The sequence below is a fragment of the Corapipo altera genome, unplaced genomic scaffold (assembly GCF_003945725.1).
Source record: "Corapipo altera isolate COAL_440 unplaced genomic scaffold, ASM394572v1 75, whole genome shotgun sequence".
NCBI lineage: Eukaryota > Metazoa > Chordata > Aves > Passeriformes > Pipridae > Corapipo > Corapipo altera.
Genome location: NW_020884887.1, coordinates 11015565 through 11032861, shown reverse-complemented (window position 1 = coordinate 11032861; position 17297 = coordinate 11015565). Strand labels below are relative to the sequence as shown.

Here is a 17297-nt window from a genome sequence, read left to right as displayed (position 1 = left end):
TTTCCTGTGCTGCAGGCACAGAGAGGAGCCAGGGCTGGAGCAGGGGTCAGGGGGCTGCTCTGTGCCCCCAGGCTGTCCTACACCCTGAACTGCAGATCCCCCCCCCAGTACGAAAGCCCCAAGCAGGCCTAGCAGGCAGCACTGCCTTTCTAATGAGCTTTAATAGTGACCGAGTCGAGGGGAGGCAGCGCCGTAGTCCCCGGGCTCCAGCGGGTCCCATGCTGGGCACGGAGCTCCCTCTGCTGCCGGCCCGGAGCCCTTGCTCGGGAAGCTTTTCCAGCAGAGGAAGGCCAAGGCCGGGAAGTGGAACTGAGTGTCAAGAGGCACCTGATGGTGCTCTGGGACTGCGACCCTCCTCCACGGGGCTTATGGGTGGGAGCACAAAGGGACAGGAGGTGCCAGGAGCCCGCGGGAACGTCCAGTGCAGCCCTGTGGCTGCTGTTACTGTACAGTACCATGCTCAGGCACGGGAGGTTGTTCTTCCAAGGGGGACCAGGAACCTCTGGGAATGCCTAGTGGCAGCCACAGCTCACGCCAGAGGGAAGGGAGGGCAAATGGGAACTTCGAAGAGACTCATCGCCCTCCTTCCTCCCAAAACTGAAACCAAAACAGCCCCTCCAACAGTCATCAGGTCTGTGTGTGCACAACCAGCCCCCAGCACCGCCCCAGGCAGGAGCCAGGCCCATCCCTCAGAGGGCCAGGTGGCAGAGGCGCATGGGCTCCATGTTGTCCCTCCCATCGCTGAAGCAGGTGCTGAAGAACGGGCAGTATCTCTCTGCAGAGACCTGGTGGAAGGTGAAGAGGTGGGACATGTCCCCAGCGTTGAAGAAGGTGACAGTGCCCTCCTCGCAGTCCAGGAAGACCCCCACTTTCCGCAGGGGGTGGTGGGGAGTCAGGCGCACCCAGGGGGTGGCGGTGGCCCAGTATTCCGTCCTGTTCCGCAGGCGGAGTGTCCAGTAGCCATTCTCTGGACACAGCTTGACCTTTGCTGCCCGGTCTACAGTCTCAGCAGCCACACCCAGGTCCCACTTGGTTTTGCTGCCCACCCAGACCTCCCAGTAGTGCCGGCCGCTGTCGAAGGCCTGCGAGCCCAGGACATTGACACACTGACGGAAGCGCCGGGGGCTGCTGGGGACAGGCTGGGCTCGATTCCTCTCTGTTACTGCTGTCAGGTCTCTGGAGAAGATCAGGTTGGGGTGGGCTGACTCAGGGTCGAAGGTGAGTGGGGCAGGAGCTGTGGAGACATCAACCACGGCATTTACTCTGCAGAGCATCCTTGGCCCACCACCACTCAGAACACCCACCCCTCACACCGATGTGCTCACCGGGGCAGATGGAGCGCAGCATCTGTCTCCAGAAGATGTACTGCAAGGGGCCACTGTGGCTGTCCCTGTAGTGCTGCAGGTCCAAGGCAGGCTGGGTCTCCACACGCACAGAGGGCCTGGGGCAGAGAGAAGCAGTCAGCCCCTCTGCTGAGCTGCTGCTGAGGCATGTGGGGAGAGCACGGGCAGGGCTGCTGCATGGGACAGATTTGGTAAAGATGGGACACAAACCTCCCTGGCAGCTGCTTGCACTGCCCAGTACAGGCCTGCCCCTACAGCAGCAAGTGGCTCAGGGCAGAGGTGTCCGAGACAGATCTGGCAGCACCGCTCATGGAGCAGTGATTCCCAGAGCAGACATGCACCCAGCACACCCCTGCATGGGTGAACAGGTCAGGCCTGTGGAGCCAGGCTGCATCCCAGGGAGGGAGGGAGGGAGGGGACACAGACACGCTCCCCTATGACAGTTCTGGCCCTCAGCTACTCCCAGCCTCAGAGAAACCTGCACCTCAGGGTCAGTTTTGCAGCCTCATGAGTAGTAAGAAGCTAAGAAAGGGCAGGGAGAAGCTGAAGCACCCAAAGTCTGTTGCACCCAAAGCCTTGTTCCCTCTTGCAGCACACTTGGCTCTTGCACCCATTCCAGACCAGCACGTCTCCTCTACCCACTCTTCCAGCCCAACCACCTCAACACACGTGATGCTCCCTGGGAGGAGCATCCAAGGTTTGCTGGGGACCAGCCTCCCCCTTGCACAGCACCAGCAGCTTCCTGAGCAATGTGTGATGCTTTAAAAACTTGGGATGAGATAAAATGCCTCTCCCAAGTGGTCCCAGCCAGGGACAGAGATAAGCTCCTGAAAAGGGAATCAGCTTCTTTCATGCCAGACACGTACCTGATATCCAGGCTCTCCACCTGCAGTGAGAAGCAGAGAGAATTAGCAGTCACTGTCTGTAATTTATGCAGATGCACAAATAAGCTTCTTGTCCTGCCTCCTGCTGACGTGCAGCACAGAGAGAGAAAACCAAGCTACCAGGACCCCCTTCCTGGGGAAAACTGACTGGGCACTTGGACAGAGAAGGAATAAGGCTCCCAAGACCCATCACATCTGAGATCACTGTATCCCTTGTGACTAAAGCCTTCAGACTCCAAGGGATTGGGCAGATAATCCAGAGGGACAGCAATGTGAATGACCTCCACGTACAACTTAATGCTGTCATTTAGGACTCTCCCCATCCTGAATTCAGATCCTGAAACATCCCTCAGCCTCCTACCAGGGTCAGCCAAGTACTCTCACCTCCAGCAACGACACCTCTTCCATCTTGCCCAGGGTCTGCTCGACACGGTCGATGTCCCTCTGCAGCACTGCCATGCCCTCCTCCAGCTGCCCAACGTGCCCGTGCAGCTGTGCCAGCGACTGCTCCTCCTTCTTGCCCAGCTCTGCCAGCACAGCTCTCTCCTCTTCCTCCAGGATCTGATGAAGGTGAGCAAACTCGGCCCGGATCTTGAAGTTCAGCTCCCCAGACACCTTCTGAGCAGAGGGAAGAGGCAGAAGATGAGCCCAACAGCTAAAACACAAGTAGGCACGCAGGATGGCTGGGCCTGTTACTCTGCTTACAGAGCCCTGGAAATTTGAGTCTTAAGACATAGCCATGACTTTTTTGGATGGAGAACAGGACACAGGAGAAGTTTTGAGGCTGCAGAGCCAAAGGGGAAAACCCCAAAACTAACACGGAAAAACATCTCTACCAAGGGCTCGGTCACCTTAACTAGAAAACCCTGCACACAACCACAGCCTTCCCACATATCACCAGGAATTTGCCTGTGGGCAAGACGGGAGCTCTCTAATTTTTCCAGAGCTGCAGACTCAGCTGTTCTGGTTAGTTTGGATTTATTTCACATCATTCCAGACTGTGGGCAGAGCTGCCTGACACTGGTAACTTGCTCTCTTTCTCAGATGGCCCCGGGGAGCTGCACAGACTAATCTCAGTCATTAAGGCTGATAACATCTCATTCAGCTCTTTTCAGAGGTCACTTTTTTCCAGTTGTTTACTTGGCCAGCCAACCTTACGGTGTTCTTGCAGCTCTCCTGCCTGTTTACAAGAGACAGCCAATGCATTTTTATTTTCCCAATTTTTAAGCTTTTAATCTCCAAGTAAAACCCTAGCCCTCGTTATTTTCTCAACGAGTGCTTCCTGAAATGCACATCCCTTTCTCTCCACAGGAAGACCTCCTCCCTCAAGATACATCTGAAGCTTCACCAGCCTCCCTTTGCTCTAGCAGGTAGGTGCTTGTGCTGACACACCACAACCGTACAGGACATGCAGGGCCTCCCTGTTCCAATTTGCACATTTACTCTTGAGACATAGCCCTTGCACAGCAATGGGACAACACCTGCTTATTTGCTAATACTTCTTCACTAACCTCAAAGGTCTATTCCACATCTGGCAGTGGGACAGAGGTAAGAAATGGTGCAGGCTGGGGAGATCAGAGGCTCCAGTCAGAAGACAGTCTCCCATTAGTTTTATCTCACCTCTGAACTACTTTCCTTTTCCTTAAACTCACCTTCCTTAGCTTTCAATACTTTTATGCCATCCAAGGTGGAAGCACAGTCAGTCTGTGGCTGTTCTTGCTTCCCTGATTTGTTCAAGTAAGGACCTGGTGCCTCTCAAGCTCACAGAGAGTGTTCAGGCTCCTCACATCACCTCAGCTTTGCAGTGAATCAAAACACCGTCCTTGTGATGAGGCCACCACTCATGTAGTGCCAACACTGCCACTGACCCAACTCCTTCAGCTTTGCTGCCACCCCTTCAGACACACAAGAGGATTTTAGAGCCACCAAGGATTAACACCCTCCCAAAGAGGCACCACCGCAGAGCCAGAACAGGTTGCTCAGCCCACAGCTCTCACCATGTCTCAGCTCTGCTGCACCAATGAACTTTGTAAACACTGCACTAATGAGTGCTTAATGCTCTTTCCAAAGCCCCTGCTGAATATCCAGCAGTGATGGGTTTTGGCCTGTGTGCAGGGGAGTTTGTGCAGATCCCCTCATAGTTACTCATTTAGATTTTTACAGGAAGCTGAGCTAAACCTCAGCTGAAGTGCTACACAGACCCTCTATGAACATTGACCCAGAGGATGTAGAAAGAGCAGCTCCCTCAGGGCATTACCGTGAGGCCACAGATCTCCTCCTGCACCACACGCTTCCTCTGCAAGAAATTCTCCATCTCCTTCTGACGAGCTTGCAAAGCATCTTCCAGGTGCTTCTGCAGGAGGAAAAGAAAGTAAGGAGGCCATTTCACTACTCTGCTGTGAGTCAGGAGCAATCCCAGTTCCTAGGGTCAGCATTAGGAGGAGACCGCAACAAGATCTCATATAAAGGCTGTAAGGAGGAGCAAGCACCTGATGCACAGGGAGAATTACGTATATGTGCATGTAAAGAATCCCATTGATTTTTAAGACTGGGAGCTCCAGCCTGAGAAATCTCTTTGCAGAAGCTTTAAACCCTGTTTACTGTGAATTGAGTTGTGCAGAGACTGTCCCCTCAAGCACTGTACCTGGCACAAGCAACCCTCACCCTTGGCTGCATGGTCCCTACATGAGAAACAACAAGGCTGTGGTGGGAATCAGGAACAGCAGTGATGGAAACAAATGCAAGAGCAGGAAGGGTTCAGCAGACAGACAGCTGGAAGGAAATAGGGAGAGGGAATGAATGAGGAAGAGACACAAATGTCACTGCACTTGGGTCAGGTAAGGTGTCGCAGTGGGGGAACTGTCTGTGTGAGGTGGGGGTGGTGGGCTCGTGGTGGCTGTACAGGGCTCATGTGGCACTTGTCCCCTGCTCCCCAGCCTGGCAGAGGCCACTCACCTGCATCTTTTGCTGGTGCTGGGCAGAGCCGCAGAGCCGCACCTTCTCCACCAGCCCCGCCAGTAGGTAGTGCGTGCGGAATGCCCGGCTGGGGAACTCCCGGCGGCACTGGGGGCAGGAGGGGACGCGAGCACAGCTGTCCCAGTAGCCCTGGATGCAGCCCTTGCAGAAGTGGTGCATGCAGTCCAGCATGACGGGCTCGCTGAAGAGCTCGCAGCAGATGGCACATGTCAGCTCCTCCCGCAGGCTCCGGTCCTGGCTCCTGCCCGCCATCCCTGCTGGCACACAGGTCCCACCATGAGATTCCTGTCACCACCATTCCCAAATCCCCTTCCCGCTGGGCTGGGGTGGATTTCTGCCTCTCCCGCGCACCGGGGCAGGGTTTGGCTACCAGACCTCGGGTGGGAGGCACGGGATCTGCCCAGGCGTCGCACTGGATGTATCCAACGCTGGAAAGCCCCGAACTGTGGGAACTGCAGAGCAGTCCTGGCCCAGGGTCAGTGCCTTTCCAGAGGAACAACTTTCTGTTTCCCGTCACTTCAGCAAAAGTGTTCACAGCGTTTGATAGGGCCCCAAGGAGGGAGTCACCCGGCCCCAGGGCCGGCAGTCCCCACCTACACCCCGGGCAGCTGCGAGGTCAGCCACGCACCGTATGTTGCACCCCTGCAGCCCGAGCCCCGCGGCGCGCCCCGGCCTGCAGCGCGCCCCGCCCGCTCCCCTGGGCGCACCTCCGGCGTCCCGCGGTCCCGGGGAGCCCCACCGCGCTCACACCACGTTCACACCACGTTCACACCACGTTCACACCACACCGTCCCGTCCCGTCCGCGCCGTGCCCGCAGCACCTCCGAGCCTCCCAACTTGCTGCCTCCGCCCCGCCCCGCCCGAGGATTGACGTCCGCCTGGACCAATCATCGCGCGGATGGACGGCGCGCCCGCCCGCTCATTGGGTGAGATCTGCGGAGGGGCGGGACGGGGGTCCCGGCATGTGACGCGATCACGTGCGCGCGCGCCGGGACCGGTGGCGGGGCCTCACGCGCCGTCCGCGGGAAGGCGCGTGCGGGGCGGGACAGGACGGGACGGAGTGGGAGTGGACTGTCCACAGTGACCGTGTACTGCCCCTGCACTGCCCTTGTACTGCCCCTGCACTGCCCCTGCACTGCCCCTGTACTGCCCCTGCACTGCCCCTGCACTGCCCCTGCACTGCCCCTGTACTGCCCCTGCACTGCCCTTGTACTGCCCTGTACTGCCCCTGTACTGCCCCTTCACTGACTGTGTACTGCCCCTGCACTGCCCCTGTACTGTCCCTGCACTGCCCCTGCACTGCCCTTGTACTGCCCCTGCACTGCCCCTGCACTGCCCCTGCACTGCCCCTGCACTGCCCCTGTACTGCCCCTGCACTGCCCCGTACTGCCCCTGCACTGCCCTTGTACTGCCCCGTACTGCCCCTGTACTGCCCCTTCACTGACTGTGTACTGCCCCTGTACTGTCCCTGCACTGTCCCTGCACTGCCCCTGCACTGCCCCTGTACTGCCCCTGTACTCCCCTGCACTGACCACGTAGTGCCCCTATACTACCCCTGTACTGCCCCTATACTGCCCTGCACTGTCCCCGCACTGCCCCTGCCTTGCCCCTTCACTGCTCCCGCACTGTCTCTGCACTGCCCTGCACCGCACAGCTCCTGCCCCACTGCCACATTGAGCCTGCAGCACAGAAATGAGCTCCAGCCCAAAGCCTCCCTGTCTCTGCCCTACTCACAGGACCTTCACAGCACAGCTCCAAAGCTTTGGAGTCACAGCTTCGGGTCAGCTCAGAAGTCACAAGGGCTGTGGGCTTGTTAGTGAAACAAAGAAAGAAGGAAGGGCTTTCATCCTTGTATGGTCGCCTGATGATGGGCCCGGGGATGTTGTGGGAAGTGGCAAACACTAGCAGACATGTGAGAAAAATTACAAGAACTTTCAATACTGGAACTAAAAGCAAATAAAGCTGAAAGGAGCAGGGCACAGGGACTTGAAAAAGTTGTAGAGACTACCTGTCTCCTAACCACTGTTAGCATCAAAGCATGTCCACAATAGGGTGATGTGCCAGGCACTGTCCATCCTCTGCCCTCCTCCTCCTGGTGCTCTGTCTTCTCCTCATTAGAGCAGTGCAATTAGTGCAGAAAATATTTCTGCCCATCTTCATTTGCTTGTCTGAGGGATTTTGCCAGGCTTTCTCTTGCCCTGTGCGTGCTTGGTCACTGGCATGTGGCCACAGCAGCCCTGCCTGCAGGCATCAGCCTTTCCTGTGTTCCCGGCAGCCCCCTCAGGGTCACACACTCAGCCACAGCCCTGCACTGATGTTTGGACTTGGAGCACTGCTGAGTGCATGATCTGCAATCAGTCCTGGGGGATGCTGGCCATGGGCAAGCAAGGTGCACCCCTTGTCCTCTGGGTGGCCAAGCAAGTGGCATCCACAGGCAGCAACAAGGTCAGGCCATGGCCAGATAGGCTTCCAGCTCCCATACCCTGGGAGCTCAGAACCTGCTCCAGCTCACTAAGGGAGGTGAGAGTTGGCTGCACCATCCTGCTCCAGTACCCATGGTGGCAGTGGGACAGGGGTGCTCAGTCCTTGCTGCTCAGTGGGCACTGGGGGACAAGAAGCGCTCGCTGGGCAGGAATTGTTTCCAGCAGGCTGAACCTACTCCCATTGCTGCCTTTTACCCTTTCCACTGCACAACTCAGCAGACTCCTCCTGGGAATATCACTAGGATGGTGACACCAAGATCCAGGGATGCCTGAACAATCTCCACTTAGCTATGACTTAAACAGCAAAACTTCACTCCCCACGTTTGCAGTTTTGTGCTTTCACTAGGCTGACTCTCTCCATGTGAACAGGCCAGAGCTTTCTGGGAGCAGTGCCAGTGCCAGCCCAACATGGCAGGAGAGTGGCTGGTGTTCCATCCCATCCTCCCGCCATGTGCCAGCAATCCTGAGGAACAGCTGGCATTGAACTTGTGGATTTTGGATGGGACCTGAATCATCTGCTTAGATGCATCTTTTCAAGAGCGAAATGGCTTGATCATCTGTGTCCAGCCTCTGATCTCCTGGCTTTGCCACCGTTCCTCCAGGAGATGTTACAGACTATGCACAGATACACAGATGATCAGACAAGACACACGGCCCAAAGTGAGTCAGGATGCTGCTCCCTGACCTGTGGCAGCACCACGGTCCATTATTTGTCTGGCTCTGCATAGAGGTCAAAGCATCAATAATTGCTTTTCAGCAGAGATCTGGAATGTGCTGCCAAAGGTTACATTTCCCTGTATCCTGAGCCATCAGTGCTGGGAGATGTCCCTGTGAATCAGCATCTGTGCTCTGTTCAGAGAGCTCATCTCTCCTCATGGGGCTGGTTATGGAGCCCAGGGAGGTGACAGCTGTAGGTCCATTGTTCGGAGAGGTGAGTCCTTCTGTAGCCAGATAACTGAAGCTTCACCCTGAAAGATGAGAGTTTGGGATAGCTCAGCTGATGTCGGGTTTCCCCATCAGATCCCCTGTCAGCCTCAGCTGGAGCCTAGTCCTGGTCCCTCTGTGCAGTGTGAACAACAGGAGCATCCCCTTGGCATGGCACCTGTGCCAGTGGATACCTGTCTCAGGCACAGGACTGCGGGATGCTGCTCTTGTGGAACCAATGCTCTGTACCAGGGCATGGAGCTCCCAGATTGGGTCCAGGTCCTGCAGGACATCCCGCAGCACCCAACAGTGTCCTGGACCCCCCAATGCTTTGGCTTTCCCAAACAACTCCCCTTGCAGCTGAGAGGACCTATCGCCCATGTAAAATTGCTTATTTCCATCTTTGCAGGTTTGAGCCGCAAACGTAGATTTCAGAGCCAAAGGAGGAGTGGCACCATTTTACCACACACTGCACTGTTCCATCAATCCAAGAAAGAAGTTCTAATACAGATGGGGTGTCCTTGTCATGGCCATTTCACTTTCTGGGACATCAACTACGAGGTGTAAAACTAGCAGTGAGTGGCAGTCATTTCCCAGTGAACACGTCTCCCATCTGTGGATTGAAAACACACACCCGAGCGTCCCCCAGTCTCAGATTCCTGTTTAAGTGCTCCTGGCATCTCTTTCCTTTCAGCACTCGCTTCAGTTGGCAATGTAATGTTTTTCTTTCTTTTTTTAGCATATCCCTCTTGGGAGGCTCCAAGCTCTGGGCTGGGACCTGAGAACGCTGTGTTTGGAGGGTTTGATTACGCACTGGGGAGATGAAGGATAACGTGGATTGGGAAGGGTTTGGCTGAAAGCACATGGATTGGGTCCAAAACCCTTCACCGTTCTCTGCTCTATGCAATAAACATGTATTCTGGGAGATGGGTGTCAGAGGAACCGTTTGGCCTTGCAGAAGGACGGGGATGAAGTGGGAAGTATGGTGGGTTCAGCTGCTGGAAAGCTGCACTGGGCTTTCAGTGATAACACGAGTAGAAGGGGAAGCAACTGCTGATGCACAGTGTCCGTCCCTTGTGTTGGCTCTCCAAATGCAGGCAGGGAAGCTCCACATGGGATGAGAAGCTTTGCATTTTGATTTCCCTGTTTCACCTTGGTTTGAGTACAAATACACACCAAGGACTTTGATTCCTCTGGATCGTGCTCTCCCCTATAGCTCTGCCTGAGCAGTGCCCAGCTGTGGGGCAGGCTAGGGGCAGAGGGGTGAATTGGGACTGATCTTTTCTGTGTGCTGACCTGGACAAGCCCCAGGGGAAGGACTCTGTGGCAGTGAGGATGGGGTACCCTGGAGCCAGCCCTTCCAACTGCCCATGGCATCTCTGACCAGGAGGGAGTGGAGTGCTGCCAGACCAGGAGAAATCCTCAGACTCCTCCTGTCCCTAAAAGCAGGCTGCACCCCAGGAAGCTTTGCTTCCAAGGGCTCCTGCCAGCTCTCCTGCACTGAGACCAGGAGGGAGAAGGAATGGAAAGGGATTACCGTAAACAGAAAGAAAAGAGTAAAAGAAGAAGGGATGAGGTGAATCAAGGTAACAGCAGCATCACCGTTAATGGATATTACACATCCCTCCGTGACCTCAGCTGCAGGAACACGATTTAAAGGCCTCGGTTAGAAAAGCGAGCAGGAAATGAAGCAATGCTCCGAGATACGGTATCTTTGGATAAATAGCTGCAGAATGAAGGTGACCAAAAGCGAGGCCATTATTTGCCAATATTTTCTTCCAAGGCCCAAATGACACGGCTGTTTTGCTAAAGTCAGAGCTCTGAAGGCTCTGGAGCCTTTGAAGGTGTCTGACCAGCCCCAAATACCTCCATGAACTGGCAGCCATGATCCAGATAAGAGACTGGTAGGGATGGCAAGAGGTGTTGAGCAAGTTCAAATCATCCCAAACATGCCATGAGAGGACTCCGGTCAAGTAAGGGCAGGAGTTTGTGTCATTTTGTCCATCATGTGTCCAAGAGAAGGGATGAAGATCAGCATGGACAAATCCATCTCCTACTGCATGGAGCTTGCACCTTCGGACTGGGGCTCTTCTGAGCCCTTGGATGCTGCATGGCTCTGAGGGCACTGGGGCTGTGGGAGGGGGCACCACAGCCCACTGGTGCCAGCATGTAGGAAACAGGTTCTGAATCAAGCACAGGAGGATGAACACGGCTTAATCATGACTTCTTTTTTTCGAGGGGGATGCTCAAATAACTCAATCCCAAGGGACCAGTTTCATTTGCTGCTGAACTCCTCAGCCCAGTTTCCCTTCCCAGGCCTGTCAGGCAGCCTGTCTCTCTGACATGTGAGATTCCCCATGCCACCCCTGCGTGCAGCCAGGAATCCACCACGTTTGCATTCCACCAGCATCCTTCAGCGGCCCACACCCAGGCGCCAAAACCAGGAGATTTCTGCAAATATTAACATTTCTGGCTGCCGCTTGTTTGTCTGTTTACTCTGAGCTGAGCATGAAACCACTGTGACACTCCACATACAGCACGGGCTTGGCCAGATGAAACCAGAGCAGCTTTGTCCTCTCAGCCTTCCATGGGTCATGAGTCAGCCCCCAGCCAATCCACTGGTCACTGGGTGCAGGATGCTCTGGAACACTCTTCTCTGGCATTTGGATGCCTTGTTCATGGTGAGGCTGCTGAGCTTTCAGAGACATGTTGAGCTACCTCTGCAGAGCCTGAAGCATGTGGAGGATTTGGGTTTTATATTTCTGACCTCAGCTCAGCAGGAAAGGTCCTCATGATCTCATCTTACAAAAATGGGCTGGACAGGCTTGGCTGCTCAAGATGCTGGAGTCCTGTCCATGAGCATCCATATTCCACAGTCAGAACACAGTAGCCATGAAATCCAGGCATGTGGTCACATCACATTCCCAGATTGCTTTCTCCTGGCTGATCTGAGGCTGTTTGCTATATTCATTACTTGCATTAAAGACAGCTACAGAGCACAGTCCTCTGCATGATGACACATATAAAAGTCTTCAGTCCATTCAGTGGAGATGGAAAGAATTAATTTACCAGCATACAGCCTTCAAAAGCCAAGGGATGTTTCTGCAGAAGATTCCACAAGTATCTCTCAGTGCAGCATTTCATGCACAGCACAAGTTATTGGTAATAAATGTCCTCTCTTGCTATTTACTTTGCACTTTGCTATCTGAGAAAGATGCAGATGTGCTCCAAAATCTCATTCATTTTGGAGAAACTCAGACTCCACACTGTCTGCACCTTGGCAGCCTCAGCCTGGAGGCACCTCCTGTGACTCCCAGCACGATTTAGAAGCAGCTTTTTGCACCTGGTTTTACCTCTCCCCCTTCCAATTTCTTACAGCCACACAGTGAAAGCTGGAGCCTGAGCAATATCAAAGTGGTCACCAGAAACAAAATGAAAGAAACTCAGTTGCCATCGAGCAAGATAACCATCTCCCTTAGAGAAAATAATTAAAGTGGCTGTACCTTTGTTAAAAACTCAGAAAGATCCTCAAAAAGATTTTCCTTCTGGAGCTGTCACCATAACAACGAATGTTTGCAAAGGATGTGATGGGGAAGCAGGGGGGAGAGCTGTGCCCTCAGTGAGCACAGGGTGTCATGACCGACTGTGCAGCCGATGGCCACAGGAGATGCCAAGGATGAGGGGCAGGCCAGCCCAGGAGGAGGAATGCAGGGCCATGAAGGAGGCTGCTGGTAACGGGGAGGAGGAGTCCTTTAGCCCTCAGGAGGGGGAAGGATGGATGGTCAAACCAGCATAGTCCTGGGAATACTGCACAAACCTTCTGAGATATTTCTGGTGTCTGTGCTGGTTGTCTGTACTGGTGAGGTTGTGGCAGTTCTTGGTCAGACAGCTTGCTGCCACCCAAACCCTGTGCCTGAGCTGCCCTGAACAGCCCTGGGGCCAGGACTGCCCTGGGAGGCAGCCAGGCTGAAGCCAAGGCCAGGGGCAGGTGCTGGCCTTCAGGAGGCTGCAGCTCCTACCTCCAGTTTTGAAAGTACAGTAAATACTGAGAGTAATGATCTTACCATGGGGATGAATTGATCTTTTTCAGAGCCCTGCCCTTTGCTCCCCATCCAAAGCTCACAAACTGATTTATTTGTAATAGGAGCTTCGCAGGCTCCTTCTCTCTCCTTTTTCAGGGGGATAAGCCAGAGCATTGGCTTGCCCAGGATAGCTTTCAAAAGAGGGAATAACCCATCCTGGACACACAGTGTCGGGGCCCCTGCCACCTTTCCCCTTTCTCTGGGCTGGCTCCTCTGCTCCACCCTGCAAAATGACAATGCACACCCTCTGGTCCTGGAATGAGGGTGTTGTGGGAGGCTGCACATCTTCTTCCCAGAGTGAATGTCACCCTGAAGGAATGTGGATTTCCCCATGGGAAGCTGAGCACCACAAGCTGCAGCATTCAGAAGCCCTATGCCCTCCCAGAGGTAGCAAAGCCATATTTCCCCTGGTACCTTAAATACTTTAAATGCCTGGGGAGAAATAAGTCTCTTTTCCCTCCGGCATGAAATAGCTTTCAAAGTGGATTTGCAGGCTCCAGACTCACCTCCTTCATGTGTCTGGTCTGAGCTCTTCAGAGAAGGCAGAGAGGAAACTGCTCATCGAATAATACATTGCAGGCACGAGCTCCCCTGAGCAGTTGTTTGGAAAGTGTCCCATATGCCTTGTGCCAAATTTGCTGGCCAGGGAAGCTCAGTGGTATTAGCATGTTCCAGTTAATTAGGGCTGTGAGTCGTCCTTTTCATCGCCTGGAAGAGCTGAGAGAAGGACAAACCTGGAGCACTGCCTTTATAAGGCTTTGTGCTTTCCAGCACCGTCTCTGCTCAGCTTGTGCGTGCTCTGCTTGTACCCTGGGGGTGCTGCTCTCTCCCGTGGGGCACTCGGCATCATACCTATCTCTTGGTGTCAGACAGAGGCTTGTGAGTCATATCTCTAGGGAACACAGAGCCAAATGGATTCCCAGCCAAATCCCTGGTTATGTATCAGGAGTGGATCTGACCCTCCTGCTCTGGTGTGAAGAGCCACCAGCAGTGCTGGTGTGCTTGGACACTGCCACTGGCCTGTCACCACAGAGCTGAGCATGGCTTGGGTAAACTGCTCCCTGCTGACAGCTGATGTGGGTCCCCACAGGACTAGGAAATATGGAGCAAGGTAGTGAAGTAGCAAACACAATCCTGCTGCTGCTGAGGTGGTGCTGAGCACCGGATCTCAGCTCCTGGAAACCTGGTGCCTTTTGGCAGCACCAAGCCCACAGGAGACACACCATGCCCCGAATTCTCCAGCAAATTGCATCATCTTCAGTCATGACACTTTGGTAGGGTTTAGGCTGGGACTGCCATCAACCTATCCAGCTCTGCCTCTTCCCATCACACAATCCAGCATTTATAGCACTGTTTGTCATCTCGTGAGTGACAGAGAGGGCACAGATTTGTAACTTCATTGTGGGACTATGAAACAGGAGTATCCAGCCTGGGAGAGCAAGATCCTGATTGCAGAACACACTACCTAAATGAGATGGGCAACTTAGAAAGAAATCTCACGGGGAAAAATGGGAAAACAGCTGCCACTGCTGCACCGGGTCCCTCGTAGTGCATGTAGGCCACTGATCCAGGGGTGAGTTTGCCACAGTTAAGCATTTTTATCACTTTTTTTATGTACAGAGAATTGAGACACATCAAGTGATTTGCCCAAAGATAGATAGGGAATCTGTGATAGATGGGGAAACAGGCTTGGACCCAAAAATTCATCCATGTTTCTAGTTTATCCAGACAACTGCTGGTCCACAACATATTGTATTTTTGCAATCCTGGCTCTGAAGAGCTTATCTGACTGCAATTATCCTCTTCTGCAGAAGCTGTTTTCTACCTGGCTTGGTACACAAACAACAAGCAACAACCCTCTACTAAATTAGCAAAGCTTTGAGTGCTGTGACTTGCAGAAACAGCAGCTAAATCCAGGGGCCAGTTCTGGGCTCAGCGGTGCTGATGTCTGCCCAGAGGAACCCTGCTGAGCTGCCTGGAGTCCTTCTGCCCTGATGTAAGGATGATCAAGGGGATTTTGTGTGTCAGAGGAAGATTCAGGGGTGGGAAGGGGATGGAAGGAGTAAACCCTCCTCGGCATTAATCAACTTAATCAAATGAGCCCTGTGGGTTTGACCCCAGTGGGGTAGGAGCTGAAGTGCGGTGATGTGTGTCCTCTTTAGCAGGACACAAACCCTATTAATCTTTTTCCATATGATCTCCTCCTTCCTGGCTCACTGACCCTCATCCTGCAGACACACTCAGCATCCCTGACTTCTTCCCGCCCTGAAGGAGAGCAGAGCTGTGGCAGGCCCAGGACAACCCTGAAGAGTTCGTCTCTCCTGCTTCTCCAGTGCCTCTCATTGTGGTGACAGATCATTCGGGTATTTTAGCAAAACTTCATCCCTGATGCTGTCCCTGCTCCTTCACTAATTCCAGAAATGTTCACGTGGGGACAAAAAGCTGTTACGAAATGAGAACCTGCTTTTAAATTCAGAGAGGGTGAAGACAGCTTTCTATCCACCCTCCCACCTCTGAGTCTCTTTGTGGCTAATTTAGTTCCCAAATGCATCAGACTTCCAAATCCACTGCATCCGTGAACTCCAGGGCTCAAATGGAAAAGGGGCTTTTGTGTTACCACAACTTGCTGATGCTTTGGAGGCTGCTCAGGAACACATAGGCTTGACACCGCAGGAAGGAGAAGTGGAAATATTTTGGTTACATGCAGGTGGAATTAAACAGATGTTTAAAAAATGAAAAGCTGCTTTCTAAAGTATGTCAGTGTTGCTGCTCCAGATGAAGCAGGATGAACCAGAGCATCTGGAAGCCTTGGTAACAGTTTTCTTAGAGATTGCTCCCAGGGAGTGAACAGATAATCCGCCTTCCTTTTCTGACAGAAGTTGAGCTACAGTGGATGGTTTACAGCTGCAAGGTGATCAGACTGAGGACCTGCCTGCTCACTGAGGCAGAGCAGATCATGGGCCTAAAGGCAGACCTTTCCTCTACCCCATTTCTCAGCCTTTTGACACAATTTTTGCTCCCTGGAGCACAACATTCATTGTTGTACTCTCAGAAGCACGGGTGAGCAGACTCGCTTTTGCCTAATCAAAGCCCAGCCACTAGGAAAGGCAAGATCCTTTGAACGATCCCATGTTTGAAAGGACACGAGGCTCCTGGGACACCTGTGCAGGCATTTGTACCTATCCAGCCTGTGTGTGCAAATACCCCAGGATCTGAGGTTGCAGCAGTGCGTTCAGTGGGCCCTGGCACCTCTGCTCGGGGCTGCACAGCCTTCCACGCCCCAGGACAATGCAAGGCACTAGCTTTGTATTTCTCCATCTGCCTCCTTCGGGGTGTAGTTGCTGTCTGAAGCTTGGAAAGCCCCTCAGCTGCTTTGGGAACTGTCAGCTGTGGGGGGAGTTTGTTTTGCACCTCCGTGTTCAGGTTGCCACAGCTTGTGCCGTGACTGCTCCTCTCGACCCAGCAGTGTGAGGGTTCTGGCACCACAGGCCCTGGGTGTCCCTTCCCTGTTGATAAGCCAAGGGCCAGGCAGCATCAGGGCTGTGCTGCTCTCATTGCCGGCAGTAATTATGTTGTAGCTGGGTGAGATTAGGCAGACTGGCAGGCAGCCTGTGTCTGCAGTGCCGTGAGAGGAGCCTGGCTCCGGGGAGAGGGCTGGGGAGTGTGGAGGGAGTGGGGACAAACCCTGGCTTGGTGGATGCCAGTTGGGGTGACAGCTGAGGGCTTGACTGTACCTCACTGCACTGCTCTGTCTGGTAGAAAAGGTGAGCTGATGTTTTGGAGCATAGCAAGTTTTGGTGCTAATCCCTCCACTGGACCACTGAGACTGTGGGAGAGGATGTCTTGGGGACTTGCACTGACTAATCCATGATTTAAGAGTTTGCATTTACTGTCATCCAGCAAGCACCATGTGCCAAAAATGACTGGAATTCACCCCATGGTCCTGATGAAGGTTCACAGCTTCACAAATTTCTCTCCTGTCAATCACTGCCTTCTCCTCAGGCATCTTATTCCAGCCCTGGGAAGAGAAGAGTAGGGAGCTGTACCAAAGGAATCTGGGGAATGGGCAAAAAAAGTCTTACACAGAAGAGAAGGAAGAAAAAAATCTCACTTGAGCAGAAATCAACCATCCACTGATGAGGACCGTGGAGAGGAGGAATATCCATTTACCAGGAATGAGGGGAATAGCATGTACCACTCACTTCCCACTAGCTGCTCTTTGCCTCTCTCTGCAGACCACTGGGAGACAACAATGGCTCCTTCCAAGCAGCTTTGTCTTGTCCTGCTTCCCTCCACTCTCATCTTTCTTTAGCAGCTAAATCAACAGCCTCAGGGAAAATGAAGAGGCAGAAGACACAAAAGTCCCACAAAAATCCAGATAGCACAGCTGGTGGATTTCATGCAGAGTTCTTTCCTCTCTGAAGGGGAGACAGTGAGAGCAGGGGGGAGGATGGGACTCATGAGGCCTGTTGTCCAAGTCTTGGGTTCAAGTGTCACTTTCTATGTGATCTCAGGAATGTTCTAGTTCACCTTTTTCTGCTGAGCCATTGGAGTGTTTTCTTTTTCTTGTTGTATTGTGACTTCTGTGTTGTAAAACATTGGTTG

The 17297-nt window shown here is 53.6% G+C and overlaps 1 protein-coding gene across 3 annotated transcripts; it reads right to left on the bottom strand.

Moving 5' to 3' along the window:
- Positions 1-142: 142 nt before the first annotated feature.
- Positions 143-6053, bottom strand: LOC113947329 (zinc-binding protein A33-like). Of its 3 annotated transcripts, XM_027643764.1 has the most exons (8): positions 6025-6050; positions 5579-5686; positions 5183-5457; positions 4485-4580; positions 2612-2845; positions 2210-2229; positions 1326-1441; positions 143-1234 (listed from the first exon to the last, which is right to left on the bottom strand). In XM_027643764.1, exons 3-8 carry the CDS (start codon positions 5453-5455, stop codon positions 690-692), a joined length of 1284 nt encoding a protein of 427 aa, XP_027499565.1. In that variant the 5' UTR covers positions 5456-5457; positions 5579-5686; positions 6025-6050; the 3' UTR covers positions 143-689. The 3 variants fall into 3 exon arrangements, with proteins under 3 accessions (XP_027499565.1, XP_027499566.1, XP_027499563.1); XM_027643765.1 differs by lacking the exon at positions 5579-5686 and having other exon boundaries at positions 6025-6053; XM_027643762.1 differs by lacking the exon at positions 6025-6050 and having other exon boundaries at positions 5579-5832.
- Positions 6054-17297: the final 11244 nt, after the last annotated feature.